Source organism: Pezoporus flaviventris, unplaced genomic scaffold (assembly GCF_033815535.1).
Source record: "Pezoporus flaviventris isolate CSIRO_AGI_PZ_B2104156 unplaced genomic scaffold, CSIRO_AGI_Pfla_v1 ptg000015l, whole genome shotgun sequence".
In the NCBI taxonomy this organism is placed as follows: domain Eukaryota; kingdom Metazoa; phylum Chordata; class Aves; order Psittaciformes; family Psittacidae; genus Pezoporus; species Pezoporus flaviventris.
Genome location: NW_026892563.1, coordinates 29,083,219 through 29,101,315, shown reverse-complemented (window position 1 = coordinate 29,101,315; position 18,097 = coordinate 29,083,219). Strand labels below are relative to the sequence as shown.

Below are 18,097 nucleotides of genomic sequence, written 5' to 3'. Positions count from 1 at the left end.
AGGGTTGTTATTGATGGCATTATTCTACTTGGTGAAGGTAAATGAGTTACAAGTAAAATAATTTTGACAAAATACCTTGTTCAAGTGCCATTCCTTCTGTTGTGACAATACACCACAAATCTGCCACTTCACCCTGGTAAACTGTCGGGTTGTCAGAATGCACCGAGACATTAAACACAGGACCTAGAAAAGAGTAACCACAATTGTTAACGACAGGTTTTTATTCAGTGTCCAAAATCTTTCTTGCATGTTTTGAAATATTCTCTGCTCATTTTTAGAGAAAGAACACTGAAACAGGGATAAGCGGTTGTGTCAGCTTTTGCAAAATAGTTATCCATTTTTAGCCATTAGCTCCTACACTAAGACAAAGTACCCAAACTGCCAGACCTGTCACCCAACACAGAAGCTGTTGCCCAAACCTGGCATCTACTGTCTTGCACAAAAAGAGCCAGTCTTCCACTGATGACTCCTGTAAGAGCACAAGAGTCCAGGTCTTCAGGCTAATCCAACATGGATCTTTTTGGTTGAGGCTGTTGATAGGAATTCACATTAGAGCAAAATTCACAGTTCAGTATTTTAACAATACAGAACTGAAACACAGACAATACAAGAAGTGCATCTCATAACACTTCCTTGGGCTTTCCTTCAGGCTCCGCCACAGATAGCTTCTTCTGTAGAAGATGTCTCAAAGCCTAAGCATGTAATAACTCCGTCAGCTGCAATGTGGTGATGATATCGATGAAAACCATTAGGCTGCTATGAAATGCTCAAACACCATTAACAATGTGTGGCATTTACTTCTGAGGTGCTTAACCCAAACTTCCCCAAATTTTGACAACAACTACATCTCTGGTGTAAAATTAACAAAACCACAACTGCTCAGATATGCTAATGTTGATAGTACTGGCTATTTCACTGGGCAGAAACTGAAACACGTGTCAAAATACCCTTAGTGATTTCTCTACAAAACAAAGCAAATGAGGTGAGTAGCAAGGAGGAAAGCTTATGCTAATGGTGGCTTTGGAGGAAGGGGCCATGGACTGAAGAAGGAACTTGGGAGCCAGATTTACCTTTTCTAGAATCCATTAGCTGCTATCATTACCTGGCTCAGCTACCTCTGGAACAAGCAGCATAAAAAGGGAGGACAGAAAAGCTGCTGGAAGATTTGCCCTCCTCCACTCTTGTATGTCACTGTTTTAGTACAGGAACTGTAAATTTCAAATCCACTGAAGATCAGTGGCAAGCAAGGCTTTTGATGGAGAACATTTAATGAAATCATCCAACACACCCCACTTGACCCTTGCCCTCCCAACACGTTTCTGTGGAAAGCTATGCTGATAACTCACCACACTGAACGTACTTATCACATCACTTCCAGACTGAGGTTCTGGAAAGAAACTTGGATGTTCTGTGAAGCTAGAGCTGTCATTTTTGGTGAAACTATTCTAGACTACAAGGGCCTGGCTTGTCTTGGTCAGCACAGATTACACAGCACACTAAGAAATGAATTACAATGCAATAATTACTCCTGTGGCTTCCAAAATTCCCCCCACAATTTCCACAGGGAAACTGCGCTGCTTTTTATTGTGCCATAGATTTCTGACAGCCCTCTCCTCTGTCCCAGAAGCAGTTGTACCTTGTGTACAAGGGAAGTATGTAAATATAAAATCCCGGAGGGTTGTACCATTTTGACATTAGAAGTCCTCTCTATCATAAATTAAGATTGCAAATTACCCCACCAAGCAAGGATACAAGGGTGATAGAGATGCAGTAGAGGTTACATGTGGACTACCAGATGAGACTCCTACATGCTTATGCTAGAACATATCTAAGGAAAAAAAGAGACCCAGAATACTTCGAAGTTCAGCTCTTTAGGTAGTGACTTCACAAGCAGGCTGCCGCTCAGCACGATGGGATCCTTTTCTGGGGAAATGAAGAGAGATTAATCTGATTGTTTCCTCAACCTCTACCCAAACTTCTCCCATGTAAATTCAATTTATTTCCCAACATTCACATACACACACCCAACCATATTCCTGTTGCAGCTCATCTATTATTTGCATATCTATATATTTACATATATATATATTTATTTTCCCATATTTTCCCATCATCTTCTTCAGAGTTGTGCAGAAAGAAATTCAAGGTCCTAGGAGTCTAAAGGCAGCATGGACCAAGGCACTCCAGCCAGCTGTAACCACAAAACCCTCAAGTGGCGTGTGAAGTGTCACAACAACAGAAACAGACTATCAGACTCTGTCAGGAACATCTCTGCATTCACAGTACACGCACTGACCAATGGCAAACTGGCACCACAATAATCCTGGTACTGCCTATAGCTGAGGGTCTATCCTAGGTCCCAGCAGCAAGTGAGGTGACATTATGTCAGGAATATGGGACATGCTCTACTCCAGGAAACAGGCTGTGTTCTGGCTATATGCTGAAATGAACTGCATGATCCCAACTTCATCAAGCTAAGGATGGGATGCCTCACTCCTGCCCTGGAAGGATAAACAAGGACAGACATATAGACAGGATTTCTCAGGCTTTATTTCTAGTTTAAAAATCCAGGCATCTACTGCATCCAACAGACACTGGCTTCAACACCGGCATGCCAACAAACCACTAATGGAGAAGGGAGTCTGAGTATTCCTGGACATTGAATGTCACGAGGGTAAAAGCTAAGCTTGTTTGGTCAGTCAGCCAGGAAAAGCCATGTATCATGATAATGCAGTACTCCCTACATACTCTTCAGTTTTGGGTCACCAAACACATCTCTACTCTGCCTCCCGCATGAAGAGTCAAAGCTTCCTGGACTGTAAGAAGGCTGCTAGGCAGCACCTGTTCTGTCATTTCACGAATGCACTTCCCTTCAGTAAGCCACAGTTATTCCCCTATTAGGGTACATCTCCTGCAAATTACCATCTGTACCTACAGGGAGAAATCACTGCCCTGTGTTAGAAAAACTGGATTTCAACAGTGTTGAGAAATGTGTCAAGTGTTGTGCTTTTCCCCTCTCCAGCTGAAGAGGGAAAACTATTTTTAAACCTAAACTGTAACACAGCTATAATACCTCACTGAAAGTCATCTGCATGCCACCCTTCTCTGTAGAAGGGTTCTGTGTTTGTTTGCTTTTATTTTAAAAACACACAACTGACCAGTGCTTTTAACCTGATTATAACTTGTCTGATTTATGTCCCCAGCTTAAAAAATTTACTCTGGCTTCAGCTGAAGCTGTCTGGCAACAAGATGAGAGAAGAAGGAATCAGCTGTACGCCCATCTCCAGCAAAAGCAGCAGCAAACCAGTATTTGTTAGTGGGTTACTAGCAAAACCATTACTTTATCTAACTGGGCATCTGCTTTACTGCAGGCTCAAGAAAAGCAGCTGCGCAAAAACCAGCATGAGAGCAAACACAGGATGATTCCAGACACATTTTCAAGGCTCCTCAAGACCTTCTGAGAGAGGTCACAATGTGCCACAAAAGCCCTCTGCAAGGTGTGGATCCTGTTCGGGTTTTTTTTCCGCCCCTCATTACACCACAGTATTCAAGATCTGGATCTAGATCTATCAAGCAGTGCTTGGCACACAAAACACAAGTGCTTTTCTTAAGTTTTTACCCTCCAAGACAAAAACAAAACCAGATAAACCTCAACCCTAAGCTTGCAGATGCAGGCATGTGATAACAGGCAGCTCCCAGCAGACACTCGTCTCAGCATCACCACACTCAAGCACTTGCGGCATCCAAAGAAGGTCTGGGGATGTAACATGAACTCTGCCTCAATGAGATCTGAGTTCAGGCTACATTAACACTGAGAAAAATAGAACTTTAGAGCTAATGGATAATGTGCCTTTGCTCACCTCACCACTTGTATTTAACAGTCTGAAATATTGTTATTGGCACCTACTGGTCACTCAGGAGAATAAACAAACCTGAATTTAGTTTCATTTGCCAGGATGACAGCTCAAACATGACTGTAAAGCTCATCAAGAACAAAGCTAAGTTAAGCGTAGGAAAGCTGCTCAGGACTTTGAAAGCTGAGAAATAACTGGGTTTTAGTAACTTCAGGTTTGAAGATAAGCCCTCAGTTAATTCAGAAACTAAAGGGCACAGGCTTACAAAACAAACCAGCACTCTCAATTGTAAGAGCTAAGCATTAACCTTCCTGTCCTGGGTTCACCTGTAGCAGTCATTTTTCTCCTTCTTGGTAGTTGGTGCAGTGTTGTGGTTTCTTTCACAAACTGATGGGGTTTGTATTATAGTTACTGAACTGTTCTTACCTCAACCCATGGGGTTTACATTCTTTTGCTTCTCCTCCCCTGGAGAGGAAGAAAGAGGGTAAGTAAGCAAGCAGTTGCATGTTTTTGAGTTACCAGCTGGGCTTAAATCATGACACTTTCCCTAGATTGTAGTCTTCTGCCGAGACCTTTGATTTAAACTAAGCCAATAAGTAAGCTTAGATACAGCTTGTAAAACAAATTTTATTCTTTATTAAAGTATTAACAATTCTATATTAAAAAGCATCAGCAGTCAAGATAGGAGTAAAACGTTTTCAGAGCATTTCTTGACTTCTGAAAACTTGAAAAAACACTGTATTTTAAACAAAGTGAAGAAACTGAAGTTAGAAGTTTACTAATACAAATCTAGGTGTTCTTAAAGAGAAACAATAGTAGAGATCCAATTATTTAGGTCCTAGGTGACATTTTGATCTTTTCTGTATCATTTTAGCAAGCTCTTTTCTGAAAAAAAATAAGCTATTTTCTCTTTACAGACATGAACTGCCTTTATTTTCCAGACAAGTAAAGTAGAACATAGAAAGGTCAAGTAACATGACTGACAGAGATCTAGAACAGGCTGCTCCATTCAAGATGCCTGCACCCAGTTCATTACCTAGCCAGGAGACTGCAGTCCCTGCATGCAGCTTCCCTATCTGGAGTCAGCCAACACTGCTGACCACAACTGGTAAAAAACCTGATGCAATCGACAAGTTCTGTCTTCCAAAATATTACTCGTATCTGCCCTGGCACCAAATCATTCACTCTTGAACTGAGAATCCCATGACCTGCTTTCCTCCAGATAATGAGCTCCTTCACCCCCATTATTCCAGCCCTCTGGCCTCTCCCTGCTTCTTCATGGAGCTGATCCCTAACAAATTTTACCCCAAGCCTCATAATAGCTGTTATTGGAAGAAGCCCCCAGTAGTTTAGTCTGTGGTTTCCATTCCAGCTACAAATTAATGCACATAGGAATACAATGACAAAGCACGTTTCTGCCTATCAACAGTGGCAGGAAAATACCAGCCTTTCTTGTCAGAATTTGTGCTGTATTGCTCTTTATACATTTCCATGATTAAGGTTTCTTTCCTTTAGGAATCTTTCCATTCTCCTCTCCTGAAACTGAGTATGTCATGGGGTCATTGTAGGGCATCATTTCATTTTAATTGCAAGTTTAACATCACAACTCAGCTCACATTTCCAGCAGCTCCCAGTTTATCTCAGCTTCATCCAAAGTGAACTTGCTGTGCAACGAGCTCATGTGCAGATGTAATCCAGAGTTGAAGATTTCCTTGAGACACTTCCCTTAAAGTTTTATTTTTGCCTCTCCAGAGCTTTCTACCCTCTGCTGAATGGCACAGAGCAAGCCAGTTCAGAGCACAGCCAAGTTCCAAATTGTTCTCTCTTACAACAAACTTCTCAATACCAGATTAAAAGCTTCCTTCTCTCTGCTATCTTCAAAGGAAAGTAAGTCACTTCTGTGGAAATCCCTGCGAGCATATAGTGGGTGAAGCCACGCTAAACTCTAATCTGGGTTATTGGGTTCAGGGTAAAGGGGATAGAAAATTAAAAGGAAAAATGCCAAAGAAATATTTTTGATGCCAGGAAAATAAAAAAACCAAACAAACAAGCAAAATCACATAAACCATCCCCAAAACAAACAGAAACTTAACAGCTGCAGTCAGCTGGAGCCATTTGATGCAGGTAGCTGTGCACAGACCTGCATCAGATAAGCACTCTGATCTCAAGCAAGTTCCCAACTACCTGACAAATACCTTTACATTAACATTTCAGATCATTAACCAAACGGAATAAATATTTCCCTCTGCAACAGCAAGTGGAGAAAGAAGAGAGGAGGTCTCTGCTTGCAGCCAGCAAGCTCTGCCTTGAATGGAAAGAATCTGAGCAAGACATTTTCCACAGATGTTCATGGAAAAGTATTCCAGAGCACTGCTACATTTCAAGCCTATTGTGGCAGGAAACACTGAAGTTTCATGTGCGCAGTCCCCAGCTCACATATAAAAAGCTTACAGGCCTCCTGCCATTCAAGTAGATCACATTGCACAATGCGTGTGCACACTGAAAAACTCTCCTTGAAACATCACTCTGAGATCTGGGAGGCAGTCAAACTGGAGGGAAGGATTTCCAGCCCTAACAAGTTTCCCCACCCTGTATCAAAGGGGAATCAATAAAAACAACTGAGAAAGAAGTTCTTCCAACCACTAAAAGCTTTATGTAAAGCCCTTTTAAGAGCTTTCTTCTTCTGAAAATGTTGCTTCTACACCCATCACCTCCCCACTTCATCTCCCATGGCACAAGCTGAAAATGCTGTCTAAGTCCAGGCCTTCAGAGTATGGAAGAGACTGCAATACCTTCTGGGTTTTGAAATTATACTGCCTTGTTATATCCTCTCCAGCAGCCACAGTTAAAATGTCTTTCTATTACACTTGGAGAACCTCAGAAGTCAGTGCAATTGACTTAATAGTTTCCCTATTAAGGATAAACATACTCTTAAGCTACTCATCACCCTCCCTTAAACTCAGGATTTAGCAGAGCGGTGCTCCCGAGCTTTTACAGTTGCATGGAGAGCTGCACGCCATTGCTTTTTCTGACCTTTTCCTGTAGTATTTTCCCTCCAGTTTTGGGCACCCTCTCATTCTCCCCAGAAACCACTAGCTACCTCAGCAGTTTCACCATTCCCATTCAGAAAAATCTGGCACCAACTTCTTTTTCTGAAGAACAAGTCTGACAGCTGCCTGCACGACAGGATGAAAGACGAAGGCGTGATATCTGAGCTGTGCTTTTATGGCTGCTCCACAACTTTGCCATTTAACTCCAACTCCCTGACTCAGTCTCATTTTGCATCAGAGACAGTGCACCTCAGCAAAACCAAAGTAACACACCCACAAAACGTCTTCTGTCTCGTATACCTGATTCCAAACAATTTTCCAAATAATAATTCCACAGTTATTCCGTTCTGTGCTCAGCATGTGACCTCATCATGCCTAGAGATGAATGCCCAGCAGGGATATCTGAGCAACAACTGAAGGACATGAAGTTCATCCATCAACTGAAGAAAGGAAGGTATTCCAAGCCAGATTTTAATACATGCCAAGATTATTTTGGGAAATAGCTCTCCAGTAAATTGTGCTTGGGATCTCATTTCTCCCTTCGTTCTTTTGTAAAGAATGAAAGGCTGCAAGGGTTTCAGGACCATCCCTCCCCCCTTCTCCAGCCCTACTACTGGAATTCACACATTCCCAGGGCAGTTCTATGGACTGCCTCCCTTTCTTCAATCCACACTCCAGAAATCCTATCTGAGTGAAGAGGCTGGGAATGTGATAGCAAAAAGAAGTCAAGACTACAACAGTCACACTTCCCTCCCTTGCATAGCTCCCAGGTTTCTCTCTGAACCATGGATATTAATAGCATCCCACCAAACTTTTTGGATGGGAGTTCAAAGTGACATCACACAAGCAATGCTGGGAGACATACCACTTTTGTGCAGGAAAGCTTCCACATAAGGGTTTTGAAGGGACTGGGACAGATTTCATTCTTGCTGGTTTCTTGCATCATCCCTTTGCAAATGCTGCATTCCCACTGTGCCTGACCCAGGTATCAAGAGTAATAAGGCTAAAACTACACAGTGATGTCCTCACTGCAAGGCTGTGCCCCTACACTCAGCCCTTGTCCTTTTCCCAGTGTGCCTAGTATAAGGAAGTGCAGTTTTCAGAAGTCACCTCATAGAGAATAATTGCCTTAGTTATGGATGCAATTGTAAGTCAGGCTGTTCTTGCCTAGTCATAGATACACCTCCTAAATGCCCTATAGTGCTGTTACAAGAATAGAATATAAGAATGTGGAATAGCTCATATGAAGAACAAGGGATGTGAGAAGAGACCTTCTTCCAAGCTGTGTTTGTGAACAGCAATGGGTGAGTGCAGAAGGTGAGTGCTAGAGAGTTCCAACATAGAATGCACCTTTGAGCTATGCTGAGAGCTCTTCAAAAGTGCTCAAGAGGTCACCAGCTTAGGTGACCCCTCCACTCATCAGTGCACCAACTCCCAAGGCATAAGAAGTCGGTGTTAACATGCATCTCCAATGATCTAAACCAATGCTGTTTCTCTCTACCTCCCCGTAAAAATATACCAGGACTGGCAACAGGTAGGCTTCGCTACAGCTGAAGGGTTAGGGTTTCAGCTCTGGGTACTGATATTCATCCCAATTTGTGGAGTTCTGTAATCCAGCCACAAGGGGCCTCTAAGGGCTTCCAGTGTCAGGATACACTTGCTGAGATGTTACTGAAGTGTTGCAGTCGTCTTGACCTGCCCATTTTCTGCAATTACATCAACAGGAAGGTGTGCTTAGGTAATCTACTGCTATCCTGATCAAGTCTGTTTTGGAACAGAAATCCAGTTTATATTAGTGTTCTACCAAAGCAGCCACGACCTAACAGCAATCTAGTGATAAAGCTGGTAAATGTGGCAGCAGTTATTCCATACCAAGAACCAGCTCTGAACCTGAAGGACCATAAATACTGCATTAGTAAAGAAAAACCCAGGTGTTATGATTACAGTGAAGTCAATAAACATCTTTCTGTAAACAAGCAATAGCACAAAGGACGCAAGTACCACCAAAAGAGGCAGGCATAGCTCTCAGCCATCATACCATTTGGATACCCCTTCCATGTTCCAAAGAGTAGGTATTTCCCAGAGACAGACTTTCTGGCTCAGACACACTGCTGCCAGATTCTATACCAACCTGACATCTGGAAGTCTATCTGGATAGGGTTGGATAAGCCATTCACTGCTTCACGCCACATGCCACCACCACCTGGAGACCAGGCAGTCACCACACAGCGATAGAGCCCAGCATCAGAAATCTGGGTCTGATACATCCTGTAGCGGAACTCATTCTCCTGGACCTTCTCCAGCACCACACCATCCACACGAGTCTGGTCTGTCCAGTCTTCCAGCCGCACTACTGAATCCTGGTTCAAAGAGATGATGCGAGTAGTTCCATTGGGATTCGACTGATCTGCTAGTGGCTTCTCAGCTGTAATGAGGACGGAATAGCGCGGTGTCTTGATGTTTTTTGAAGACACTTTGCATGTCATCTCAAAGGTGTGGCCTGCTACAAAGAATGGCTTCAATTTCACCGCCTCCACTGTGAGTGTGTAATCTGAAGAGGGAAGGAAATAAGCCGCAAAGGAGGGGTTAATACAATAAATATGTGCAGAAATTTCTGCAGCAACTTTCAATCCAGAAGATTACAAAGAAGCAAAGTACAGACAAGTCCCAGCACATTTATCTTAACACGTATGGACATCCCAGAATGCTACTCAGCCGCATGCGTACACCAGTACACACCAGTTTGGGTCAAGATGCAAGATTTCAAACAAACACACACCAAACACTGAACAATTAATGCAATACACAGGTCACAGCATGACAGGACCTCCAGGGTTTTTTTATTCAAAAGATATTAGTCATATAAGATTTAGAGTCCTATTTTTTCACCGGATGAGGACACTGCTAGAGTATTCGTGACTAGTGACAAAAGCTGCCACTAACTGAATGGCAACACTTAGTGTAGCTTCCTTTATTTCCCTTGAAAACCTAACAGCAATACAGACCCACTCAGCTGAACTTCCAAGATTAGTTGAAACTGCATGATAAAGAAGTTGGGGGTAACAGAAGTCTCCATCCCCAGCACCTCCATATACACACCCCTCTGCATTTAAAGAGAAAGGTTCAGTAAACCTCTGCCTCCATCTCCATGTTCTTTTCTCTTGCTTCTCATATATTCACCCGAGTACAAACCTACCAGAAGCCTTGATACTTCCCAACAGCCCAGTTGGCAGAAAGAATGCCAGTAACTCTGTTTCATTTCCTTCCCTTTCTTCAGCATTCTCCAAAGCCTGCCAGCTCCTCAACCCCAAGAATCCCTTAACTACAGGGTTAGAGAAAATTATACATCTAGGAGCATAGCCTCAAGACACAAAAAATACAAGCTCACAGGGAGAATATGAGGACTGACTGAAATCAGAGCCAGATAAATGAAAGGGAGTTGCTTGTTCCCTGGCACTGTTATGAAGAGGCACCCTGCACACCCAGGTTCTTCCCAAGGGAGGGAGGGCTGAGGCATAATAATGTAGCTTACAGTCTGTCCTGGGTTCAGCAGTAGCAGTCATTTTTCTCCTTCTTGGTAGCTGGTGCAGTGCTGTGTTTTGACTTTCGGCCTGGGAACAGAGCTGATAACAATGATGTTTTGGTTTGGCCAAGGACTTTGTGAGCCTCATGCTCTGCCAGGGAGGAGGGGAAGCCGGGAGGAAACAGAGACAGGACACCTGACCCAAGCTAGCTAAAGAGGTATTCCATACCACAGCATGTCATGCCCAGGATGTAACTGGGAGTTAGCCAGAAGGGCGGGGAGACGCAGGGTTGGAGGAGGTATGGGTCGGTGCTTGGTTGGGCGGGGGGGGGGCAAGTTATCGGTCAGCTGGTGGTGAGGTGTTGTATTCTCCTCCCTTGTTATTTCCTTTATCATTGTTATTATTGGTGGTAGCAGTAGTGATTTGTGTTATACCTTAGTTACTAAACTGTTCTTATCTCAACCCGTGGGAGTTGCATTCTTTTTTACTCTCCTCTCCATCCCTTTGGGAGTAGGGGAAGGGCAAGAAGGGGGGGAAAGTGAGTGAACAAGCTGTCTGGCTGGGTTTAAACCACGACACAATCACTTCTCAAAGTAGCAGTGTTGCAAAAATAGTCAGTCGGACTTTCTGGGCTTACTTTGGTGCATCATAATTTCCCTTCTCCCCTTTATAAAAAAAAAAAGTGTAGACATGTTAAACAAAAAACTACACAGATCACTTTCATGCAAGGTGGAACTTCTCAGGAAAAGGGAAATAAGCAATGGTGAGATTGCAACACATCCCCCAAAACCGAAGTAAATTCAGTAATATTTATGCCCTCCCCACAAGAGCAACAAAGATAACTTGTCAAGATTACATTTCGCAGTGATTTTGCCTTCAAGCAGCAGTTTTCACAATGAGTAAACGCAGCCCACAACCGGGCTATGACAACTTTAAATCAGTACTGCATAAAGCATATCACAGTACAAAGCTATATTAAGAAACACCAGGAGTGATGAAGGCTGAGCTGCTTCTAGTGGTCTAGCTGAGCACAGAATTATTTGATACTGCACACCAAAGCGCCATCACACTTCTACCCACTAAGTAGGAATATAAGAATGGCACATTTAAGCACTCAGGGTACAATCACAATTGAAGTTGCACACACAGAGTCATTCTCCACTCCCTTGTGAGAGAGCTCATCATGCCTATGATTCTAGACTTCAAATCCATTTTTATCTCATTATGTGTCCATGAGATTCTGCTATCACCTTCTTCATAAGGTTGCAGCATTTAGAAGCCAGCACAGATCAGCCTGCCACATATTTTAGGAATATAGTAGACAATTATACTTTGCTCCACAAACAGAATAGCAAACAGCTAAGCTGTACTTTCCTGCTGCATATTGCTGCTTTTTAGGCCTTATGAGAAGGCTCTGGGCAAAAATTCTTCCTGATGCAAGCATTCTTTGTGCTGTCAATTTTCATGTCAGAGCACTGTGTCCTAGACACCAAAAAGAAATCTTGCATTTGGTCTGTCATACATGTGCTTAAGAAAAACACTTCCACATGATCATAGCAGTACAGATGTAGCTCAGAAGAAACAACTTGCCAAAACTGTTCTCCTCCAGTAGCAGCAGATGAAATTAGCATTCCAACACCCTTACCTAAAAAAGCAAGTAGTTGTCTCTGCATGTTACGAGAAAGAGAAGATTTGGCACTTAGTTTAGAAATAACAGTAATCTGCAAGGAAAGTTAAGTGGGAAAGAAAAGTTTCTTCATATTTCCTGTATTAACAGAAACTATCCATCAGATCTTATAATGTAAGAGGGGCCAAAGACACCAAAGAACATTTTCCTCCAAGAACTACAGCTTAAGATCTCATTTCTACTCTAAGAATTTTTTTGCTCAGGAAGAGCTTCCTGTCTGTTACTATGCAGTGTGTTATACACCAGCAAGGGTTAAGTCAAATGGGTGTAGGCATATCACCTGTTTTCTATTCACAGGGCTTTCTGAATGATTAAGATGCCCTTACTCCCAATTAAATGTGATGGGAAGGCCTAGGCAAGCATTTAGCACAAGTAGCATTATGTTAAATACAATTACTTTGTAAATTAAAGACAGAAGTATTAACTAAACCCCAAATAATCCTTTGGGATTTAGAATTTCAGTTAAAAGATAATGTTCTCTTTTGCAAAGAGTTCCATGCAGAACTAAAGTTGAAAACACTGGTTTAGGAAAAAAAGCACCAGGTCTTTTAAAAAAAAACAGTAACTGTTTTTTAAATGCTGGCAGTCCTCACATTCAGTAAATAAAATTATCTTTTAAACTACTGAACTCTTTCCTGGGTTGAAATTCATCTACAAAGCCAGTCAAAAAAGTCTTCCTCCCTTCCTTTGCCCCTTTTTACTGATTGGAATTTGTACTCTAAGAAAAAAACAACATAATTGATGCTTTTCATTTTTGCGGTGATATAAAGATGCTTTCTTTGTCACCTTGGCAGGGAAGAGGGTAAAACACAGAAGTGAAACGGAAGAAACAAATCAGGCAGACCATGTCAAAATCAATGGTGATCTATGATAGCAACTGGCTGCATTTGTAAAGTTGAGTAAGCAGAGAGACGTGAGCATTATTGGTCCCAGTGGAACAAAATAGAAAAAGATGACAAAAAAACTATAAAGTTCTTCTTATATGACACACAAAAAGGACTGACATCTTCACATGGTGTTTACATTTCAAGCAAAGGCATCCTTATCCCAAATGTCCTCTGTGCTGACTGACCCACCAACACAACATGGAACCATTACTTTTTTATCAAAACCAGCCTTTTTCAAAGTGAGATTTCTCTGAAGTCCTTGGAGCACTGCTCTGAAGTTAACACAGAGAATGAAAGTAATGAAATTGTTGGGAAGAAAAGCCTCTATGTAGGCACAAGCTGTCTAAGGAAGAGGCAAGTTTCTGTTGTCTCCCTAGGCAAACTCATGGGAATCTGCTGGGAGCAGTTTGGGACTCAAATCACCAGAGATGCTTGTCAAAATAACAGTCAGAGAGCACAGGCAGCAGCAGATTAACTCCTTCATAGGTGCTGGCTACAGCACTGGGCTCACAGCCAAGTCCAGAGCTCCATGAATAGGATATGGAGAGGGACAGGGCATGCAGAGAAAGGCAACTGCTGAAAGCTAGGGGGGAGAGGGAGGATGTGCATGAGGAGTGGAAAAGCAGCAGGGGAAATCAAACCCTCATATTGTTTTCCTCCCCCCCCTTATACATATATAACATGCTTTTTCAGGAGGAGAAAGTGCTTGTAGGAGAGCTCACTTTCAGATCATAAATATCCCAACTCTGAGTTTTGCCAACAAAACATATTTTTCAGCATGGAGACTGTAACATTTACATTTGTGTTGCAGAATCAGCAGCTTTTTTGGAATAAAACCAGAAACAAGGGAATGTTCACACCTGTCATGGTTTGTTTTCCCTCAGAAATGTCAACACAGGCTGAGACTTTTCAACTCCAGCTGGTCTTCCTAGCTGTTCCAAAGGCAATGATCCATTACACATGCACGCACATACATGCTCTGTGTTATGCCACAACAACTGAATGGTGACCAGCATTCAGCATCAATGAGAGATCTCATTGCCGCTGGAGAAGTCAGCTTCAGAGGGGAAAAAAAAACAAACAAACAAAACCAACATAGAATCACAGAATCAACTAAGGTGAAAAGACCTTTGTGGACCATTCTGTGGATGAAGTGGATACTGAGCAAGCAGCTCACCATTTCTCTTTCCACTAAAGCAGAATCACAGCAGAAGCTCTCCAGTTTGCTGATTAGGGATTATCACTAAACTGATTTCAAAATACTTGTCTCTGAAATAAAGTTCTCTGCCTGTGGATGCCTGAGCTAGCCCACTTCAGCCTGAAAAAAGGCCCCAATCCATGCAAATCACTGAATTACTTAGACCATCAAAAAATAAGTGGGGAACAGAGCAATCTGGTACTACTGTGCTCATGAACTTCCTCGGAAGTGTGTTCTAAACATGGGCTTATAGGAAAGAGAAAAAAAATGCCTCAAATGGTCAAACAGAAGACTGAAAGTGAGTGACATTCCTCTCTTCACCTCAAGACAACCATGTTGCTAGCAGAAAGATGCAACCCTCCACGTAATGAAAGGGTACAATGACCCCAGCATAGTGATGCCATACCTGCCACAATGACAGCCTGGCTCCTGGAAGTCTCAGCACAGGTTCACTGACATACCTCTGCTTTGCACTTCCACTCCAAACTGTTGCATAAAACTGGTGAGTGCTTTTAAGTAGCTACTTCCCTCCACAAATAAGAGGCCTTTACACTATGCAGTACTTTTTATCTTCTTTATAACACAGAACCCATTTCCAAAGCCCATTAGCAAGCTTTCAGCAAACAGGTGCAAGATTCCTACCTTGTGTTGCCCAGAAAATACTGACAGATGCAGAAGTCACATCTTTACTCTTTACCCAGCTGTTGTTTCGGTGCCTGCTCCACGCAGAGATGACACAGAAATAATCCCCTCTGTCGCTTTCTGAAGTCCACTGGATTCGGAAACTGAAGGTGTCAACAGCCTTTTTAGAGAATATAATTTCCCCATTCTGAGTTTGCTCTCTGGTCCTGTCCCCAAGCTGCAGAGTCCAGTCTGTGTCCATGGTGGCCAGGAGTTCCGCTGTGACCACATCATCACTGCGCAGGCGTTGTCTGTAGTACCAGGAAACCGTGAAGCGGATGTTTGCTTCAGTGTCCTGTGCATTTGTGATCCTGCAGTTGAGCTCTGTGGGGTCATCTGAAAACTTGGGTATTTTAGAGGCATTCAGAAACACCTCATAGTCTGGCTCTGCAGGAGAAGAAACCCAGAAAAGAAGATGAGGAAAGTGCCAGAGCTTATTAAGAGATATTTCTAACTTCTAACATCATTTCTGCAAAAGTACCTGAGCTAGAAGCCGAATGTCAGAATATGAATTTTTCTCACAAGACCTGGGAACTGTGAACTTTGACTCCAGCTCTCAGACTTGCACCAGTCTGACACAAGTACCCTGAGGCCCACATTTCTGAATAAGAGTTTCTATTCTGTATGTCTAGTCACACCATTTCAGAAAAATCAGGACTAAGATCTTGTTGAGCAAAATCATCCCCTTCTTTAGGCCTAGCCCCGAGAACCCACCATGTGGGTTCAGTTTCAGCTCAGGCAGTCACCTTCTGCACCTAATCAAATGCCTGAGGGCAGCCTGCAGCAACAGGGGAGTTATTTTCTAATTTTGGATTAACCAAAGACATCCCATTTCCCCAATTCTTCTCTAGGATAAGAGGCCATTTCCCATCCTGAAGTGCCTCTTTTCCACACTTAACCATCCCATTATGTCTCTACAATACAGTTTAAGAATGTTAAAAAACAACCAGTAAAAACTACCTTGCCCACCCAGACACCAAAACCAGGGGGCTTGGGTACCACCACTGGCACTCGCCACAGGCAGCTCCAAGAGTGGGGCACAGTACATTTCAACAGGCAGCATAATAAATACTAAATAGGTGAAGAGGCAAAAATCAGAAGAGCTTCACAGTCTGAAGAGAAGTACATCCTATGCAGCTGTGAGACTGGAATACCTCAAGCTTGAAAAGGAGTGCCTGAAATTCATGGGTTAAGAACAGGGCTGTTGTATTTAAATCTGAAAAAGCTGGCTGTCCAAAGCCTAAAAGCGATAAGGCAGCCACGTGACTATTTTCTCTCAGACTACAGAGATAGTAAAGGAAAAAGGTTACAGCAACAACCTCACACCACAAAGGAAATACATATTTATTTACTAGTGTTAAAATATTTTTCTGCCCTCTGTCTACTATAATTCAGAAAAAAAAAGACTAGTGTCCTGGGTTCAGCAGTAGCAGTCATGTTTGTTTTTTTTTTCCTTTGTGCTAGCTGGTGCAGTGCTGTGTTTTGACTTCCAACCTGACAACAGTGTTGGTGAAGTCAATGTTTTCAGTTGTTGCTAAGTGATGTTTACCCTGACCAAGGACTTTGTGAGGCTCATGCTCTGCCAGGGAGGAGGGGAAGCCGGGAGGAAGCAGAGATGGGGCACCTGACTCGGGCTAGCCAGGGAGGTATTCCATACCACAGCACGTCATGGCCGGGGTGGGGGGTGACTGGGAGTTACCCGGAAGGACACGGGGCTTCCAGGTGGAACTCGTCTTCTTGGCCGGTGGTATCGTATTCTCTTCCCTTGTTATTTTCCCTTATCATTGTTGTAGTTGATAGTTGCGGTGGTGATTTGTGTACATTGGTTGCTGGACTGTTCTTGTCTCAACCCGTGGGAGTTGCACTCTTTCGATCCTCCTCCCCGTTCCTCCGGGAGTGGGGGAGAACCCCGGGGGGGGGGGGGGGACGGGACACGGACCTCGATTGTTGTCAGCTCGGCACCACTCACTGGGAGTGAGTGAACAAGTTACCTGACTGGGTTTAAACCACGACAACTAGGTATCCAACTGTTTGGCCAGCACTCATCACAGGGCTTTTACATTGTGTTCAGTGTTCTATATTTATTTTTTGCTTTATGTTTTACTTGGCATTTTGCCCTCCTAGAAACAATTAACTGAAGCTATAACTGGGACAGAGACTGCAATCCAAGGCTAAAACTTAGGCTTAGCTCACCAATGAGCCAGGATAATAATAAGCATCTTCATAGAACTGCTGTGCAAATTGTGTGTGCGCACACACTTTCGGACTTCAGATGCAAAAGAAAAAAACAAGTGTATCAAGCAAGCTGGCTGCTTGTAGAAAAGATTTCTCACCATTAAGTGTTCTGCATGCAGTGTCTTTGCATCCAGCAAGAACAAGGGCATTAATACACACCAGACACAAGAGATGCTGAGTATCTGCAGTGTTAAAAACATAAAATTACTGTTTACAGAAGTCTGTAGTATGTACTACCATTGAAAATAGTGCTAATTTCTGCACATTTTCAGTGTAAGGAAGGCAAAATAAAAATCTATGCAATCAAGGCATAGATTATTAATGGTGATCAAACATCACTTTTAAGCCCCCATAGATCCTACAGCTACACTACTCTTCCTGTCTCTTTCAAAAAACACTGTTCTTCTCCAGGGCCTCATGATATATTGCTCATGCTCTGCAATTTTCTTAGCACTCCCCCTCACCTTCCCTCCCCCCCCCCCCCCCCCAAAAAGAAGGCTTTCAATACCAATTAATATTTTCAGAGCAGCAAACACTATGAAAGCAGAGACTCTTCTCTAGACAGGAACACAAGGAAAAATCTTCAAGAAACTCGCTTTCTCAGAAAATCACTTCAGGTTTGTTTTATTTGCAGGCAGGAGAAGGACCATTAAGAGAGTTTTGGCTCTGACAGCACCACTCCAGCTAGGCACTTCACCCTGACAGACACTCAACCAGAGGATTTAGAAAGAATAAAAGGCTGGCTAGATAAATCTCATTCCTCTGCTCTGTCAGCTGTCAAAGAACAGCCTCACTGGTAGTTCAATGACTTAATACTCTAGCAGCTCTTAACATCCATTAAGGAGGAGTTGGTGAATTCTGTATGCAGTTAAAAACCTCAAATGCTGAAAATTTATTCTACTTTCCCTTGCCCTAACAACCAAGCAACTGCTGAAGAGCAGATTTTATTCTCTCTTGCTCTAAATAATGCCAAATTGGAAT

At 42.8% G+C, this 18,097-nt stretch overlaps 1 protein-coding gene across 1 annotated transcript in view; it reads right to left on the bottom strand.

Moving 5' to 3' along the window:
* Positions 1–18,097, bottom strand: part of PTGFRN (prostaglandin F2 receptor inhibitor) — a 65,759-nt gene that overhangs the window by 8,753 nt on the left and 38,909 nt on the right. The window contains exons 5-7 of the mRNA XM_061454445.1: positions 14,843–15,268; positions 9,036–9,455; positions 76–183 (exon numbers count right to left, since the gene is read on the bottom strand). Of these exons, the coding sequence (XP_061310429.1) occupies positions 76–183; positions 9,036–9,455; positions 14,843–15,268 (954 nt within the window). The remainder of the gene's footprint in view (positions 1–75; positions 184–9,035; positions 9,456–14,842; positions 15,269–18,097) is intronic.